At 42.7% G+C, this 17797-nt stretch overlaps 1 protein-coding gene across 2 annotated transcripts in view; it reads left to right on the top strand.

Annotated features, from left to right (window-relative positions):
* Nucleotides 1–17797, top strand: part of OCRL (oculocerebrorenal syndrome of Lowe) — a 61107-nt gene that overhangs the window by 14270 nt on the left and 29040 nt on the right. For both annotated transcript variants that reach the window (XM_006862838.1, XM_006862837.1), the window contains exons 5-14: nt 5790–5900; nt 6233–6319; nt 6735–6855; nt 6942–7103; nt 8273–8374; nt 9010–9124; nt 10780–10896; nt 11003–11190; nt 13849–13960; nt 15152–15261. In XM_006862838.1, the coding sequence (XP_006862900.1) occupies nt 5790–5900; nt 6233–6319; nt 6735–6855; nt 6942–7103; nt 8273–8374; nt 9010–9124; nt 10780–10896; nt 11003–11190; nt 13849–13960; nt 15152–15261 (1225 nt within the window). The remainder of the gene's footprint in view (nt 1–5789; nt 5901–6232; nt 6320–6734; nt 6856–6941; nt 7104–8272; nt 8375–9009; nt 9125–10779; nt 10897–11002; nt 11191–13848; nt 13961–15151; nt 15262–17797) is intronic.

Below are 17797 nucleotides of genomic sequence, written 5' to 3'. Positions count from 1 at the left end.
ACAACAGCGTATTCACGATTCAGCAAGTATTCATTGAGTGCCTTCTATTTGCCAGGCCTTGTTCTAAGTCCTTGGAACCTTGGAGAACACCAGTGCTGCCCCTGCTCTGGTTCCTGCTAACTAGAGTCACAGGTTGTTGCTGCTGTTAAGTGCTGTTGAGTCGGCTCCGACTCATAACGACCCTAGATGCGTTTTCCGAGGAGTGGCTGGTGGGTTTAACTTTCAGTTAGCAGTCCAGTGCTTATCCTACAGCATCACACCTGGACTTCCCTCTATGCCTGTAATCCATTCTATGATAGCATGAACACTTTTTCTGTACCAGGGGCTGTATGAGTGTATCAGACAGAAAACAATATAGTCCTGGAACTTAGTACCTGCAGTGGGCTGTAACCCAGTAAGGTGGAGATCATTATATCATTGCCGTTTTGATGAATGCTTTCAAGGTGTGGGGCTGCTAACCACAGGGCTGGCGATTCAAACCCACCAGCCGCCCCACAGGCTATCTGCTCCCATACAGATCTACAGTCTCGGAAACCCTACATAAGGTCGCTGGGAGTCAGAACTGACTTGATGACAGTGGGTTTTGGGGTGAATTTTCAAGAAAGTACCAACAGTGTGTTAGAGGGGTAACTAGATTCAACAGGGGGATCGGGGAAGGCCTCTTTGAGGACGAGACATGTTAAAGTGAGAGAGGAGGGACTAAGGAAAAGTTAAATGAAGATGTGGGACAGAAAAGTATTCCAGGTAAAGGGAACCACATGTGTAAAGACCCAAAGTTATGAAGCTGTTGTTGGGTGCTGCTTGAATTCATTTTTACTCATAGCGACACCATATGACAGGGAAGAATGTCCCCATAGGATTTTCCAAGCTGTAACAGTGTGGCTCTGTAGGATAAGCACTGAATTGCAAGCCACAAGGTTGGCAGTTCAAACCTATACCATCTGCTCCTCGGAAACCCTATCTATACAGGGTTGCTATGAGTCGAAAATGACTCCACGGCACTTAACAACAACGATGGTGTGGAGCTGTAAACTAAGCTGACTCCAAGATTAGCGGTTCAAACCCACCAGCTGCTCTTATGTAAGAAAGATGAGGCTTTCAGGTCCTGTAAAGATTGACAGCCTGGGAAACCCTCTTCGGGGTCTCTCTGAGTTGGAATCAACTTGATGATAGTGGGTGTGGTTTCCTGGTGTGACGCAGTGGGTTAATGCGCTGGACTGCAAAGTCGGTTTGAGCCGCAAGGTCAGCAGTTCAAGCTCACCAGCTACTCCTTAGAAGCCCTGTATAGGGTCGCTATGGGTCAGAACCGACTTGATGGCACTAAACAACAACAACAACAATCCAGTATAGTGGACTCCTGGTGTGCCACTGTAGGATCAGCACTGGACTTCGAACCACAAGGTCAGCAGTTCAAACCCACCAGCTATTCCTTGGTAACCCGATACAGCAGGGATGGGAAGCCTTTTTTTCTGCAAAAATTTATAACATCATTCATGGGCCATACAAAATTATCAACTTAAAAACTGGTTAATGTGCTAGACTGCAAAGTCAGTTTGAACCGCAAGGTTGGGTCAGAACTGACTTGACAGCATTTAACAACATATTTGGTCAAACATTTAATTAACTCACCCCTTATGAATCGGGCTGTGAACTGCAAGGTCAGCAGTTCAAAACTACCAGCTGTTCCGCGGGAGAAAGATGAGGCATTCTGCTCCCGTAAAGATTTACAGCCTTGGAAACCCTGTACAGGGTCGCTATCAGACGGAACCGACTCCATGGCACACAGCCACTAGCCACCAGTATGAAGGAGTCCTGGTGTGGTGCTGTGGGTTAATGCGCTGGACTGCAAGGTTGGTTTGAATTGTAAGGTTGGTGGTTCAAGCTCACCAGTCACTCCTTGGAAAACCTATACAGGGTCGCTATGAGTTGGAACTGACTCGATGGCACTTAACAATAACAACAATGTGAAGGCAGAGTCTTGGTGTGGCGCTGTAGGATAAAGCAGTGGGACCACAAGGTTAGTTTGAACCACAAGGATGGTGATTCAGACTCACCAGCCACTCCTTGGAAACCTTATACAGGGTCACTAGGAGTCAGAACTGATTTGACGGCACTTAACAACAACAACAACAACAATGTGATGGCTGCAACTGTGGTTGCTTTGACAGGGCCAGACCAAATGATTTCTCAGGCCTTATATGGCCCGTGGGCTAGACATTCCCCACCCCTGCTATACAGGGTCGCTGTGAGTTGGAAGCAACTCAAGGGCACATAACCACCACGCTCCCACCAGATGATTGAATGCTGATGGGAAGAAGCCCATGAAAGGGAAATGTTAAAGATTTTGGGAGGTGGGTCTGGGAATGAGTGTGAATGTTTGAGAATAAATAAGGAGGTATGAATTAGTTTCCGGATAGTAGGAGTATGTTGTTTTTAAGTAGGTTCTGACTCAGTGATCCTGTATAGGGTTTCCAAGGAGTGGCTGGGAGGTTTGAACCACTGACCTTGTAGTTAGCAGTCCAATGCTTAAAAAAACCAAACAAAACCCAACCCCACTGGCATCAAGTCAGTTCTGACTCACAGCAACCCTGCAGGGCAGAGAAACAGGCGGCTTTCTGCTCCCAAAAAGATGGTGCGCTTCCGAAACCCTACAGGGGTCGCTCTGTGTGGGAATCGACTGGATGGCAGTGAGATTGGAGCCCTCCTAGGTGAAGGCTGTTTAGGGTCTCTCATACCCTATGTCATTTAAGGACACTGCCTGTCCCATAAGGTTCCCAAAGCTATGATCTTTATGGAAACCAGCTGCCACATCTTTCTCCCATGAAGCGGCTAGTGAGTGCTGAGTGTTTTAACCACTGTACCATCAGGGGTCCTTAAAAATAAGGACCCCCCCAAAAAAAACCATATTCACTGCCATCGAGTCAATTCCAACACATAGTGACCCTATAAAAGTTTTCCGAAGCTGTGAATCTTTACAGGAGCAGAAAGCCTCATCTTTCTTCCATGGAGTGGCTGGTGGGTTTTGAACTGTTGACCTTTTTGGTCTATAGTGACATCAGGACACCGACCTTAAGTGACATCGAGTGTGAGAGACTCTAAACAGCCCTTTCTCAAGAGGGCTACAAACTCTTTGCCCCCAAGTTGATCCCGACTCACAGCGACCTTCTGTAGGGTTTTCGAGGCTGTAAATCTTTATGGTAGCAAAAAACCTCCTCTTTGTCCTGAGGAGTGGCTGGTGAATCTCAACTGTTGACTTTGGGACTAGCAGCCCAACATATAACCCACTACGCCATCAGGACTCCTAAGAGGGCTCCAGGCGAATGCTTTCTCAGGGACCAGTAGGATCAGCTGTAAGATCAGGATCAGTTCCAACCCACCAACCGATCCTTGGAAACAGGCTTGCTGTGAATCAGAACTGACTCAACAGTACTTAACAACTAGAGCCCAGTTTCAGTTGACTCTGGTTTTCAATCTTGATGCACATTAGAATCACATGGGGTATGGTTTTTTAACAAATATCAGTGTCTGCACTCCACTTAATCCCTTCCCTCAAGATTCTGTTGTAATCGCCCTGGGCTGAGGCTCCAGGTGTATTTTCTTAAAACCCCTCTGGTGATTCCAGGGGTCCCTAGTTGAGAACCTCCGAGAAGGGGAGGGAGTAGTGGTCAGAGAAAGTAGAGGCCCAGAGGGTGTTGGGAGGGAAGGAGTTGAAGGTTGGGTCATGGAGTGGTTCATCCTCTTTCCCACAGTACTTGGGGAGATGTATCCAGTGTTACTTTGTCAGCAGTTTCTGAAATCTTTTGGCCATGAAATGGGTCCATTTCTGTGTATTTTTTATGTTTGCCAAATGTATCTTTTAAGGACTGTGGGAGGGAGGATATGTATTCTTGTTCTGAATTTCTATCAGCTAGCAACTGCTCTTTTTTTCACTACTTGTAATATAATTTATCTGAGAAAGGGAGAACTTTAACTATGCCCGGAAGGAATTTTCTCCTGTATCTTCAAGGCTACTTCTAATTGACATAGTCTTCATTCCCCTCCTCTCCCTTTTTCTCCCTCCTCATTAGTTTTCTTATGTCTGGTCCACTTTGTGTGCCTTCTTTTTCATTTCTTTCTCCATTTTTGTACCGAGTTTCTTCTTCTAACTGTCACTTTTATTTACCTTTTATTTATTTATTTTTAACACAAACATCAGGAAGTGCAAAGGGAGAAAAGATCGCCAAAGGTTCAGAAGTGCATTTCTCCCTTAAGAAGCTAGGGTTTACTTTATATTTTCTTATGACTCTTTATTTACAAGCATGATGAGTCTGGCCTCACTCTCACCAGTTGAGTGACAGTTGGCTTGCCTGGGGCTTTCCTAGGGTTCACACTGCAAGTACTGTCTCCTGGGAACCCCTCAGCCCCAGCCAAGCTGGCCTCACCTAGATCGTGGAAAGCGTAGTGTTGGCTCATCTGTGTGTGTGAGTCTACGTTTTGTGCTAAGGAGGGAGGCATGAGAAAGCAGTATATGTAAAAAATCAGTTAAAGTAATATAAACAAGGGTATAGGTAAGTCTTTTTGGATCACCACATCCAAATGATTGTTACAGATGATAGCTATGTGCCCTGCTCACAGCGGCCCAATATAGGCTTTCTGAGGCTGTAAGAACCTTATCTTTCTCCTGTGGTGCTGCGGGTGGGCTCGAACCCCCGATCTTGTTCGCAGTCCAGTGCTTATCCTACGATGCCACCGTGCTCCCAGAATGATAACTATAGGGCATCAGAAAAGGGGAGATAATGTTTTACACAGAAGACACTAAAGCTCTACGTAACTTGGCTTCTAATTAACAGTTTTCCAATTGGCTGTACTTGAACCAAAGAACTGGACATAGGTCATTATATTGCTTTGGTCAGTTTATTCTAGATTTTGTCACTTGTGGTAATGAGATGTAGAGGCTTCTCTTCAGAATAATGTGGAGCATTTCCATTAGTCATTGTTTTCAATTAGTTTGTAAATTCACTCACCCAGGTAAAACCTTTACCTGTGAACAAGCCACTGTACTTCCTTGATTCTTTCCATGCATCAGATACTCTTCATCCGTGATCTGGGTTTATAATGGCAGGCGTTCCCAGCCAAGGGGTACAGTGGGGATGGCTGGGGAATTTATCTCTCACTGGAATTTGGGGGTTCCTGCACTGATGTCTGTCTCGGTATGGACTGATCTCTACCTAAGGCGCTTTGAGGCTGCAGAAGGAGGTGGGCAACTCCCAGGGTGGCAGCAAGGCATTTATTAGGGGACTTACATCCAGAGGTTGGTCCCTGGTGGCAGCGAGACTCATCCATTTCTCCATGCCCTCCAGTAGGAGGCAGGGGCTTGATGCCATGGGTACCAGGACTTGGAACTCTGTGGCTACCCCATCAGAAGTTACATTTAGCATGTGGAAGTGGGTTATCAGAAAGCAAGGATGACCAGACTGGGCCTCACAAAGCCTGCTTGCCCTTCAACATCTGAGGGAGATCAAATGGAGGGAACTCTGGTTTCAATATGTATCTTATTACTAGATCAAGCTGCTCATTGATTTGTTTCATCGACCTGTAGGAGTGCTGACTTCTCACAGGTTTCCTTCCCAGCATCCTCTCCCCTGCCCCCTCCACACCGAATCCCGGGATCCTGTACTTAGGCGTCTTACTTTAGAGGTCTGACATATTTGTGATCTTGGCCACCTCCTATTAACCTGCTAAGTTGAAGATATCACAATAAAACACTGTGATTCATAGCTACCTGTGTGTGGATTTCAATTTTTTTTTAGGTGGCTGCAAAATTCGGATTCAGGGGGACTGGACCAGAGAGCGCCGCTTTGAAATCCCTGATGAAGAACTCTGCTTGAAGTTCCTCTCAGAGGTCCTTGCTGCTCAGAAAGGTAACTCATGCACGCCTCAGCAACTTTTTTTCTACAGTTCAAATAGGAGTGAAACCCTTACATATTGTGATACAAAGGCAACGGCCACGAGCAAAGTATTTTTCTTTTTTCTTCAGGGAATGAACCCAGGGTTAGATTAGCGAACAAGCCTCTTCAGCTTTAAGGACAATTTGAGCTACTTTCCAGAACCTTCAAGGTCATTTTCTTAGGCTCTTCCTCTGCAGTTAGGAATGGTGCTGGCCTCTGCATTTAAGGAGTATTCCATTAACGGCCGGCCTTTCGTTTTGATAAATTCTGCACCCAGTTTCTGACCATGACCTTTATCTCTCCAGCTCAGTTACAACTTCTTGTTCCAGAGCACAAGGACTCCTCCAGCTGGTACCAGAAACTAGACACTAAAGACAAACCTGGGTTGTCAGGTACTGAAAGAATTCTTTTTCCCTGGTTGCTATGATCATGCAGAGTCGATAGATTTCATCTGGGCAGATGAAACGACATGGGTGAATGGCAGTGTCGGGCACTTTCTCCTGTGGATTGGCACATTCTCCTGAGCCTTTCTGTGGCACATGAGATAATACTAGACGACATTGTGCTAAGTCTTCAGTAAATGCTACTTATTATTTTTTAACTCCCAGAATACTGGACCCTACTATTCTAGCTCTTAATGTCTGGGCTTTAGGAACAGATGTGCTTCCCCCCGGCCGGTTTAAGTTGTTACCACCTTTCTGACACCTTTCTGCTCAGTAATGCCGCTGGTAAAACTGTCAGCCCCATCTATCCTTGGATGTTGGTTTTGTATTTCCTCTCTTTGACTTTGGGCTCTGTGTCCTTCAGGGATTCTTGGATTTGAAGATAATTTTTCATCTATGAATTTGGACAAGAAAGTCAATTCACAAAACCAGCCTACAGGGACTCACCGAGAACCACCACCTCCACCTCCTTCTGTCAATAGAATGTAAGCTCCCGTCAGAAACACATTTCCCATGTAGGAGACGTATAGCTTAGGCACTTCCACAGTTGAATTCCTCATTGCTTTGTCAGGCTTCCACGGGAAAAAGAAGCCACTAACAAGGAGCAGCCCAAAGTGACCAACACCATGCGGAAACTCTTTGTACCAAGTAACCAGTCTGGGCAGCGGGAGGGTCTCATCAAACATATCCTGGCAAAGCGCGAGAAAGAATATGTCAACATTCAGACTTTCAGGTCAGTCTCTCTTCTACCTTACTGAGTAAACAGGTGGAGTAGAAAACAGCCTTTTGACATTTAAATTCTTAATTTAATTAAGAATCAAAGCTTGAAAAAAGGGGATGGCATCTGACTCAATCCCTTGTCTCCGTGCTTGTCAGTAACATTTATATCCAAACCTTGGACTTTCTCCCTACTCATAGTACCACACTTACTAGTGTTTCTGTCTCCACTTAGAAAACCAAATCAGCCTCACATGTACTAGAGGATTGTCCTAGGGCATATGCCATATGTTTATCTATCTGATTCCAGCAGATAACTGAAATGTCAAGCCCATCATCGCGACTAGGTCTTCATTTACTTTGATCAGTTAAGGAAAATTTCCCCTATTGTCTGCTTTTGATCAGGAGATCTCTATTTGTGAATAGGATGTGCCCTTCGAATTCAAGAGTCCAGTCCCACTGGACTCCAGTATGCTTCATGTTTTCCAATTCAATCACAACTATGCCAAGCCGTCCAGTTCCCTGTATTCCCTGTGAGGATACTATTTGTGTGTAAACAGCTAAAACAGTCATGAGGTTTCCCTTCCTTAACACAATATCTGCCTCATCTGAAGTTTCGACACAGACTTCCTTGTAATTCTTTAGGAAGTGAGTTTTTGGTTTCAGCTGCAGCTCCTTATAGAACAATTACCCATATGCAGCCAGCTTATAGATGAAGATAATGCTTTCCTGTCTCCAGGCTCTCCCTTCAACTATGAATATGATGGTCTTTCATTGAAATGTAGTAGAGCAGTTTGTGTTTTTTAAATAGAGATTTAGTTTCTTTCTGCAGATTTACTTAACATAAAATTTAGAAAAATAAGTGTTTTTTATTTGAGAAATTATATCATGAACTTGACTCTTATATAAGGAGCTCTGGTAGCATAGTGGTTATGAGTCGGGCTGCTTACCTCACGGTCAGCAGTTCGAAACTACCAGCAGTTCCATGGGAGAAAGATGAGACTTTCTGCTCCTGTAAAGATTTACAGCTTCGGAAACCCTATACAGGGTCACTATGAGTCGGAACTGACTCCACAGCACATAACCACCACCACTCTTATATGGAAGTGATAAGAGAGAACTATGTTGGTGCGTACTTGAACTTTGTCTTCAAAGTCTTTTTTTTTTTTTGGTATTATGTAATAGATTTTTTGTTGGAACTTGGAACGTGAATGGGCAGTCTCCAGACAGTGGATTAGAACCATGGCTCACCTGTGATTCGAATCCACCTGATATCTACTGCATTGGGTAAAGAGCACTTCTGGAATTTGCTTTTGACTATATGCTTGGTGTTCATTTATGGGATATTTACCTTCTTTCTCTCTCTCTCTTTTTTCTTTAAAACGATTTGAAGCCTATGGTGGTCTCTGTTAGAGTTATGGGTTAAATTTGAGGGATCAGAAAAGAAGAAGAACTAAAATGATATAAGGAAGCATCTAAACCCCAAACCAAACTCACTGCCTCATTTTCCTACCCTGGGACAGCTGATAGATTTGAACTGGGGACCTTGCTTATCCTACGGTTCCACCCGGGCTCCTTAAGGAAGCATCTAGTACTCTTAAACTCTTAGAAAACTATATTCTTCATAGAAACTAAGACTTGAGGTCCATTCTCACAGTGCTGATTTCTAAGCTGTAGAGCAGAGCTCTACTAGTCCTCCTTGTGGAGGGTTTAGGTGTATGTTTTACATAGTCTATGAACATGCTGGTGGGGAGTCTTTCAAAAAGAAAGCGATCCTTACTGATCACCTATAAGATTCTATAACAGTCTTCCCTTCCCTATTTAAAAAAAACAAAACACTGTGTTTCAGAAAATGAGACAAGAGGTAGTCGGATATTAAATTATGGAATATGTATAGACCTCACATCTTCTTGTTTTCTCAGATTCCAAGAGCTGGACTTGAGCACAGAAGCCTTTTTCTATTTCGAATCTGTGAAGGAACAAGAGTGGTCCATGGCTGTAGAAAGGGGCTTGCATACCAAAGCCAAGTATAAGAAAGTAAGCCGCATTGCAGCTGCTTCTTTAGTATAGAACTCACTAGGAGTCATTCCATTGTGTGTCACTGTTTCCAACCGAACATTTTAACTTAATGCTTCCTCATGAAGCCTTTATATAAATCTCCTAGAAACAGAATTTCCGTAAACTTTTCTATTGTATATTTTCGTTGTTCGGGTAGCTTTTAGGAGAATTAAAGAAAAAAAATTGTACTCATATCAATAATTAGCTCAAAATAATAAGCTATTTGATAACTCATTTGTGCAGTTAAAGTTCAAGATTGAAATTGTTTGCTGACGTGTTCAGAAATGGATGTTTTACCAAAAAAGCAGCATGAAGCATGTGGTTGCATGGGGTGTGTTTTGGCGTCAGAGCAGGAATTTAAGTGAGTTCTAAAATTGAATGTGAATCGACTCTAGCAAGGTGGGCTAATTTGTTGGTTTTTAGAAGGCATGTGGTAGAAGCATTTAGCTGCCAGGAGAGTTATTGTAATTATAGAGTTACTATACTAAGCTCTTTGAATCAGTCTGAGTGACTTTTGTCTACAGTTTCTAAGCATTTGCTTAGGTAACATGACTCTGTAAGATGATATCCTTTCATGTATATCCCTGACCAATATGTACGTCAGATCGATTTTTAGCTCTAGTTCACAGAATGACAATTATCAATGTTGTCCCTCAGCAGGTGACTGGGTGGAGAAGTAGAAATGTGGTGTATACAGACAATGGAATATTATTCAGCCAAAATGAACCCTGAAAAGATGCTGAGTAAAACAAGTCAGACACAAAGGACAAATACTTACATGATCCCACTAGAATCTCTAGAATTAGGCATATGCAGAGAGACCAGGGTTTATTAATAAATAAATAAGAGGTGGGTGGGAGGAGGAAATGGAGAGGTAATGCTTAAGGTGGACTGAAGTTCTGTTGTTGTTGTTATGTGTCATGGAGTCGGTTCTGACTCATAGTGACCCTGTACAGGGTTTCCGAGGCTGTAAATCTTTACAGGAGTAGAAAGCCTCATCTTTCTCCCGCAGAACAGCTGGTAGTTTCGAACTGCTGACCTTGTGGTTTGCAGCCCGATTTGTAACCACTATGCTACCAGAGCTCCTTTTATGTATTGTACCACAGTGCAACTGAAAACAAAATGGCTTCAAATGGAATGTTGAAATGAAAAACTAGAAGGCGAGGTAGAAGGAACAGGCTGTGAGAGAAGCTTTATCTTGATTGTTTCAACGTTCTTTGTTGGCTACCCTTGGTAGGTTGTAGTTGTTAAGTGCCGTTGAGTTGGTTCTGCGCATGGGGACCTGAATAGGGTTTTCAAGGAGCAGCTGGTGAGTTTGAACCACTGACCTTGCGGTCCAGTGCATTATCCTGCAGCGCCGCACCAGGACTCCCTTGGTAGGTTAGAAAGCGATTAGAATAAGGAATCTAGGGACTGAGTACTCACTGTCCTTTTGACTTTGAACTTTTTTTGGTTGGAGTCAGATTACAGCTTCCCTAGAGAAATTTTGTTTCTTCTTTATGGGGTCCATAGAGAAATTAAGAGAATGTGGATTCAGGTTGTTAGGTTATGTCTTCTTGGTGGAAAACTATTTGTGGGAGCGTGCCAAGAAATGGCATTAATAGTCACTTTTATAACTCTCTGGCACTCAATAGGTTCAGCTAGTCCGCCTTGTTGGGATGATGCTCCTCATATATGCCAGAAAGGACCAGTGGCGGTATATCCGTGATGTTACAGCGGAAACAGTTGGAACTGGAATAATGGGGAAAATGGTGAGTGACTTTGGAAGTGTGGTTTGCTGTTATTTTATGTCCATGTGAAGTTCATCTGCTACTTGTGTCTTTGTATTAACTGTGATTTTCTTATGCTTGCCCACAGGGAAACAAAGGTGGGGTAGCTGTGAGATTTGTATTTCACAACACTACATTTTGCATCGTCAATTCTCACCTGGCTGCCCATGTGGAGGACTTTGAGAGAAGGAATCAAGATTATAAGGATATTTGTGCTCGAATGAGTTTTGTGGTCCCAAATCAGACCCTTCCTCAGCTGAACATCATGAAACATGAGTGAGTGGTTAGCTCTACTTTAGCCTTTGAATAATGGGCCTAAGAAGAGGTTTTATGTGATGAGAAACGGTAGAGTTATGAAGAGGAAGGGGCTTGGCTCACAAAGAAGAGGGTGTTTGAGGCAGAGGGATGAGATTTCATATCACTGGTAAGGTTATTTGTGTAGTGGCATGTTTAAAGTAGTGCTGGAGAGATCAATTTCATTGTTTTTATTGTCTATTTTTATTATAAATAGGATGTTCTTTATAAATGTAGTGTATTTTCACACAGATAATGTGTGGGTTTTGTTTGTTAAACCCTATCCCATCCCCCATGAAGTATTTTTGTAAACACACTATGGTAATTTTTTACAGCAATATGTAGAATACAGTTCGTATAGTGTGCTTATAAAAATACCTTGTGTGGGGATAGGCAGTTTGGCAAATAAACATAGAACCCACTTGTTATCTGTGTCAAAAGATGTAAAATAAAAGATTAAAAGTAAAAACCATCTGTTTCTCATCCTCCACCCTCCCTAGCCAATTCCCTTTCTGCAGAGGAAATCACCATTAGTAGTTTACTGTGTGTCCTTCTAGGTCTGTGCTGTCCAGTATGGCAGTATTGGGCATGTGCAATGTAGCTAGTCTAAATTAAGTGGTACCGTAAATGTTAATTATGCACGAAATTTCAACGACTTGGTAGAGAAAAAATGTAAAAGATCTCAATTTAAAAAAAAATGTTGATTACATGTTGAAATGATAACATTTTGGGTGTTTGGGGTTACATAAACTTATTTTCACTTTTTTTCTTTTTAAATGCGTTTACTAGAAAATTTGGAGTCCTGGTGTGGCGCTGTGGGCTAATGCGTCAGACTGCAAAGTCATTTGAACTGCAAGGTCGGTGGTTCAAGTTCACCAGCTACTCCTTGGAAACCCTATTACAGGGTCGCTGTGGGTCAGAATTGACTTGACAGCATTTAACAACAACAACAACAACTAGAAAATTTAAAATTGCATTTGTGACTTGAATTATATTTCTATTGAATAGCACTGTTCTAGAGTCTCTAATGTACACACACAAACACACACTTGTTATATTGTGTTGTTAAGTGCCGTAGAGTTGGTTCCCAACTCACAGTGACTCTCTGTTGGGTTTCTGAGTAGCAGCAGGTGGGTTTGAACAGCCAACCTTATAGTTAGTAGTCTAATGCTTATCCTACCACACCAGGCACAGTTATAAATCCCAATTTTCACTGATTTCTGATAATATAACAGGGTTGCATTATTCTCTATTATGTTGTTGTGAAGTGCCGTTGAGTCAGTTCTGACCCATAGTGACGCTGAATAGAGTTTCCCAGGAGTGACTGGTGAGCTTGAGCCACCATTCAAACAGCTTTGCAGTCTGCTGCATTAACCCACAGTACCCCACCAGGACTCCATTCTCTGTTATAGGATTGTGGTATTCTATTTCTTGTGGATCTTTTTCCAAGTCAGCATATAGGGATAGACACTAGACAGTCTCTGTGTCTGTAAATCATTAAGAGTAGAGCAGAGGATATTAAAAGACACCAAAGGAGCAACAGAATACCATGAGCGAGAAATCAATGAAGAATGGTATTTAATAATGAGAGACACAGAAATCAGTTGAAGAATGGATTGATTGAGTGGTAGGAATTGATTAGTTGTAAGGAAATTATTACTAGTGATTTAAATTCTGAAGGTGATTTGACATACATGGCTTGTGATGGGAATTCAGAGAGAAAGCAGAAGATTATTTAGGAGCATTAGAATCAATAGAGAATCATGTAATTCAGGAAAGAGTAGGGAAGGGTAGTGACAGCAGACGGTTTCAAATTATGTCAAGAATCAGAAATGTGATGTAGAATTCGGCTTCAACAGTCAAGGCCTTGAAATGACCACAAAGCATCCCCCAATTCCATATATTTCATACTCCAGGATTCCATGCATTTCATGTTGTAGTTGAAATTGGCAGTGACCATTTGGAACATGAAATACCAACAGGAGCCCATGCATGCCATGCCATCCTCCTCTTTCTTGCCTGGACCACTTGGTCTGCAGATCTGACTACATTGGAGAGCCCTGGATCACTTTTCTCTTGGGCCCTTCTTGAAAGAGCTGTCCTTCGGATCATACAGACCGTAAATAGAGAGCCTGCACGGCCTCTGCTCGGGGAGGCAGAAACCACTCACATTCTCGTCCCTTAAAGGACCTGGCTCTAATAGCCTGGCAACAGTTTGAAGCTAGTCCAGCAAATACACTTCATGCTTCCCAGCCAGTTAACTCCTTGGCTTCTGAATCTCATCCATGTATGGTGTTCCCCGTTCTTTGTTCTTTATTCTCTGGGGTGCCTTTTTCTCCCACCCATTTTGTAATTTATAGTGTGGATCAGTTACAGCCTTAAACCCCTTGTCTAATAGGGAGAGAAATGAATTCTTATCAGTGAATGACTCATTTTCCTTCTCTGTTTGTTTTTTTTTTTTAAGTTTTTATTGTGAATTCAGTGATAGTTTACATGGGAGAACATCAGTTTTACACGCCTCGTTTCATTGCAATGATTACAGTCTCCTCCGTGCATCATCATTCAGCAGTATTTGCTTCTATTCTGGTTGGTTTTTAAATGCTAATTACTATTTTTGTACATATGTTTCTTGATTCTCAGTGTTGTCATTTGGTTGGGAGATTTGAACTATAGACTTTGCATGCCTGATGCCAATGAGGTGAAAAGTCTCATTAATAAGAGTGACCTTCAGAGACTCCTGAAATTTGACCAGGTGAGCGCATTTTTCATTTTATCTCAACTTTGTTTATATTTATTCAATGCGTCTTTATCAAGAAGAGTTCAGAGATTTAAAGAAGTTAGAGAGAGGGTGGAGTTTGCTGGAGAACACTTCCTGGAGGAAGTGGGCCTTCAGCTATGTGGATGTGGTTTGGCAGATGGAAGGAGGGGAAACTCTTGTGTGATTACTTGGCAGGCTGAGCAACTGTTTGGAGGTAAAAGAGGGAAGTCCCGTGAGGGAATTGGGAAACACAGAAGTTGTTCTGGGATAAATAGCGTAGGATATGGGAACTGATTGATAAGTTGGGGCTAGCTGGTGTATAGATGTTAAATTGATGGGGAAAATATTGATGCTGTAGCATTTTTGTAAAACTTTGTTTTCCATATATTTTGAGGCAGCAAAGTTTCCTCGAAACCTGGCATGTGACTTGAATTTTTACTTCAGCAAGTGAGTGTTTATTGAGGGAAGACGGTTTTTACTTGTCTCAAATGTCTTTAAATCCCTGTGTGAAGCTTTTGGACCTCCAGTTATAGTAAAAATCCAGGTGTTTTGCAGTAGAAAGTAGAAAGTTTTACATTTCTAGTGATCCTTTCGTGGCTGTGTCTACCTTCATATGGAGGTTGACTAATTTCTTCTCAGTGTCTCCTCCTTTTGGCCTCCAGAAAGGATACCCTTGGACTAAATTCTGACTCTTACGTAACTCTGGCCAGATACGACGGGGACTTCAAAAAATCTGTGGAAACATGAAATGAAAAGAGATAGATAGGATTTTTTCCAAGACTTTTTGAAGCCCCTTTGTATTTGAAGAAGGCTATCTTTCAAAACAATTTGTAGCTATTCGTTGAGTTTGGCTTTTATAATTATGCATTTAACATCTGTGCACTTTTAAAATACTGTTCACTCAGAGTTTCCAGCCCGCCTTCAGGGAACTTGTGATTATTCAGATTTCATTTTTCCATTTTACCCCTGACCACCATTAGCAATAAAAATTAGTGATCTGCTAATAATGAGCACCCTTTGTGCCATGGGACTGCCAAGGTTTCTTTCATCAGTTCTGGAAATCTTAATCACGTACTCTCTCATGGTTGCGAGGGCTCTGGCGCTGGGAGCCTAGAATTGCGGATGATGCCTGATTAGCTGAAGATGGGATTACCCTGCTTATACGATGCTGCTTTTTCTCTCTAGTTGAATATTCAGCGTACTCAGAAAAAAGCATTTGCGGACTTCACGGAAGGGGAGATCAAGTTTATTCCCACTTATAAGTATGACTCTAAAACAGATCGATGGGATTCCAGGTAGCGTAACAAGAACCTTCTCGTGGACTAGGCTCAGGCCTGGCGTTTTTTTTCTGTCCACCCATAGTGAGGGGTAAGGGGCTGGGAACTATTTAGGTCATGTCGTAAACCCACTGCCATTGAGTCGATGGTAGAAAAGCCAATCGACTCAGTGCTGTTACAGAAGAGGGTTTTTTGTCTTGAATGGATTTGGCTGTGGTTGAGAATGTGCCCAGCAGAACACACACCAATTGAGCAGTTTCGACGTGTCCAGTTCAGTGCCACTTCCAGTTGTGTGGTCACCTTCCTTTTCATAAGCATGCACTCACTGCCCGTATCTAATCTCTCCTGTTGCTATTGCAAGTTTGATCTCTAATCTTAGAGAGCTCAGTGCTCAAGGCAGGCATTCTTAACTGGTTAGGCTAAGCTGTTGTTTAGTCTTAAGAAAACTTCAGGGGAGTTTTTGGTTTAAGGTTTAACAGAAGAGTTTTTAATGCATGCAGACTCACAGATGGCCTATCTTAGGAATGTGTTGTATGTCAGAGTTGCTGCTGATGTCATACTGGCTCCCCCCAGGACCTTAGTCTTTCCCCTGTTTCTTACCTAGTGCCCTCTTCTGGCTGTCCTCCTACTCACACCCCCTAATCTATTTTTCAGCTGTTTTAGTTCACAATACAAAAAGGTGAAAACACTCAAAGATCCTGTGGAAGATTCTTCTAGTACAGTGATTCCCAGTCACGAGTACTCCATTAGAATCTCCCAGGGAGCTCTTCAAAGTACTGAGGCCTGGAACCCACCTCCGCTCAAGGCAGAAAGTGTTGTGAACCATTGACTAAGAGGCCTTTGCTTTCCTCATTTCCCCGGTAGAGTGCCTCTGTCAGTAGGTTTTGGGTAGCTGTTCGTCTTCTACCTAAAACTCATCTCTTTGTTTACTATAGTTTCCTAATTGGTGTAGGCCAGAAGTTGGAACCAGAAAGGGAGTATTTTGCTTCTTTCCGCTCTGAGAGCACTGGGGGTGGGGTGGAGGGGATTCTGTTTTGCGTTGTTCTGCTCCAAGTCTGCTGATTAGCACTGAAAAGTAATGAGTACAGATCTTGCACACTTTGCCTTGCTTTTTCCACTCAACTGACTTGAAGCCAACTACAGAGCTATTGATACCTGTTTTGCATTCTGGCTCAGGTGTACAAGGTGGAACTTGTTCTAATAGGGTAATAAATAAATAGGGTTTATTATTCCATAGATCGAGTCCTGATGTGGTGCTGTGGGTTAATGCTCCAGACTGCAAAGCCATTTTAACTGCCAGGTCGGCGGTTCAAGTTCACCAGCTGCTCCTTGGAAACCCTATACAGGGTCGCTATGGGTCAGCATCGACTCAACAGCACTTGACAACAACCACATTCTGTAGAGCCGTGGGAGTCTATGGAATGCTGTACGCTCGGACTTGTGTGCCGAGATGTTAGTTTATCTCTCTTAGAGAAACTTGTCCAGAAAAGTTCAGAGGTTTCAAGGGATCTCTGCTCTTAATTCTCTCCAGAGCTTAGACCCTGTCTGGGAATATTGCTGTTGTTGTTCAATGCTTTTGAGTCAGTTCTGACTCATAGCGACCCTATATAGGGTTTGCTGGTGTGTTTGAACCACTGACCCTGTATTCCGCAATCAGGTGCTGATCCTGCAGTGCCACATCAGGAGTCCAGTGTAGGAATATAGTATTGGATTTTTAGATTTTATTCATTATGTGTCAGGAGTGAAGTATCTGTAATTCATAGAGTAGAAGTTAGATGCAGTGTTCAGAGTAGAATCCTTTCTGAGGATGTTTTAAAAGGATGTGTCACCTTTGGATCAGCACTGGACTACTACCGGAAAGGTCAACAATTCAAAACCCACCAGCTGCTCCTTGCAAACCCTAGACAGTGTTACTATGAGTTGGAACCGACTCAACCGCATTTAACAACATTATACTTCCCTCTGGTGATTGTTGATGATTGCATCCTAATTTTTTTTTTTTTTTGAATTATTTTGTGGGGGCATAGGATGAAGGAGTTACGGTTAGAACTATGGCTAGGTCTAGGCTAGACCTAGGACTTTATTCAATGTTAGGGCGATGGTTAGGACTGAGGTTAGTTTTAGGGAGAAGGGTTGATCTAGGGCTAGGAGTAAGGCCTGGTCTAGTTTTAGGGTTCCAGCTAATTTTCATCTATTTTTTTTCTTGAAATTTACATGATTTCTATTTTCTTTGTAAATTCTGTCACTACATTATTCTCTTTTTACTTTATGGGTGGATTTTTATTATTATTTCAAACTGGTATCTGTTTTTCTGTTTTCTGTCTTTTAAGTTTGTTTTACTCAGCGATTGTCGTCTCTGAGATTTTGTGGTGGTGTCGGATTGACATTGAATTGGTGACTGTGTATTGGTGTGTTCTCAGGCAATCACCACCTGTCTCCTGGTGGACTTGGTAGAGACTGGAATTGTGAACACAGTTCTCTGTGTGCTGTTTGTGTAGCGTAGTTCAGGATGTGTTCCCAGCCCTCCAGACGCAGGGGTTGGGAGCCTGACCCC

Source organism: Chrysochloris asiatica, unplaced genomic scaffold, assembly GCF_000296735.1.
Source record: "Chrysochloris asiatica unplaced genomic scaffold, ChrAsi1.0 scaffold00051, whole genome shotgun sequence".
Taxonomy (NCBI): Eukaryota; Metazoa; Chordata; class Mammalia; order Afrosoricida; family Chrysochloridae; genus Chrysochloris; species Chrysochloris asiatica.
This window is presented reverse-complemented; position numbering and strand designations above follow the sequence as displayed.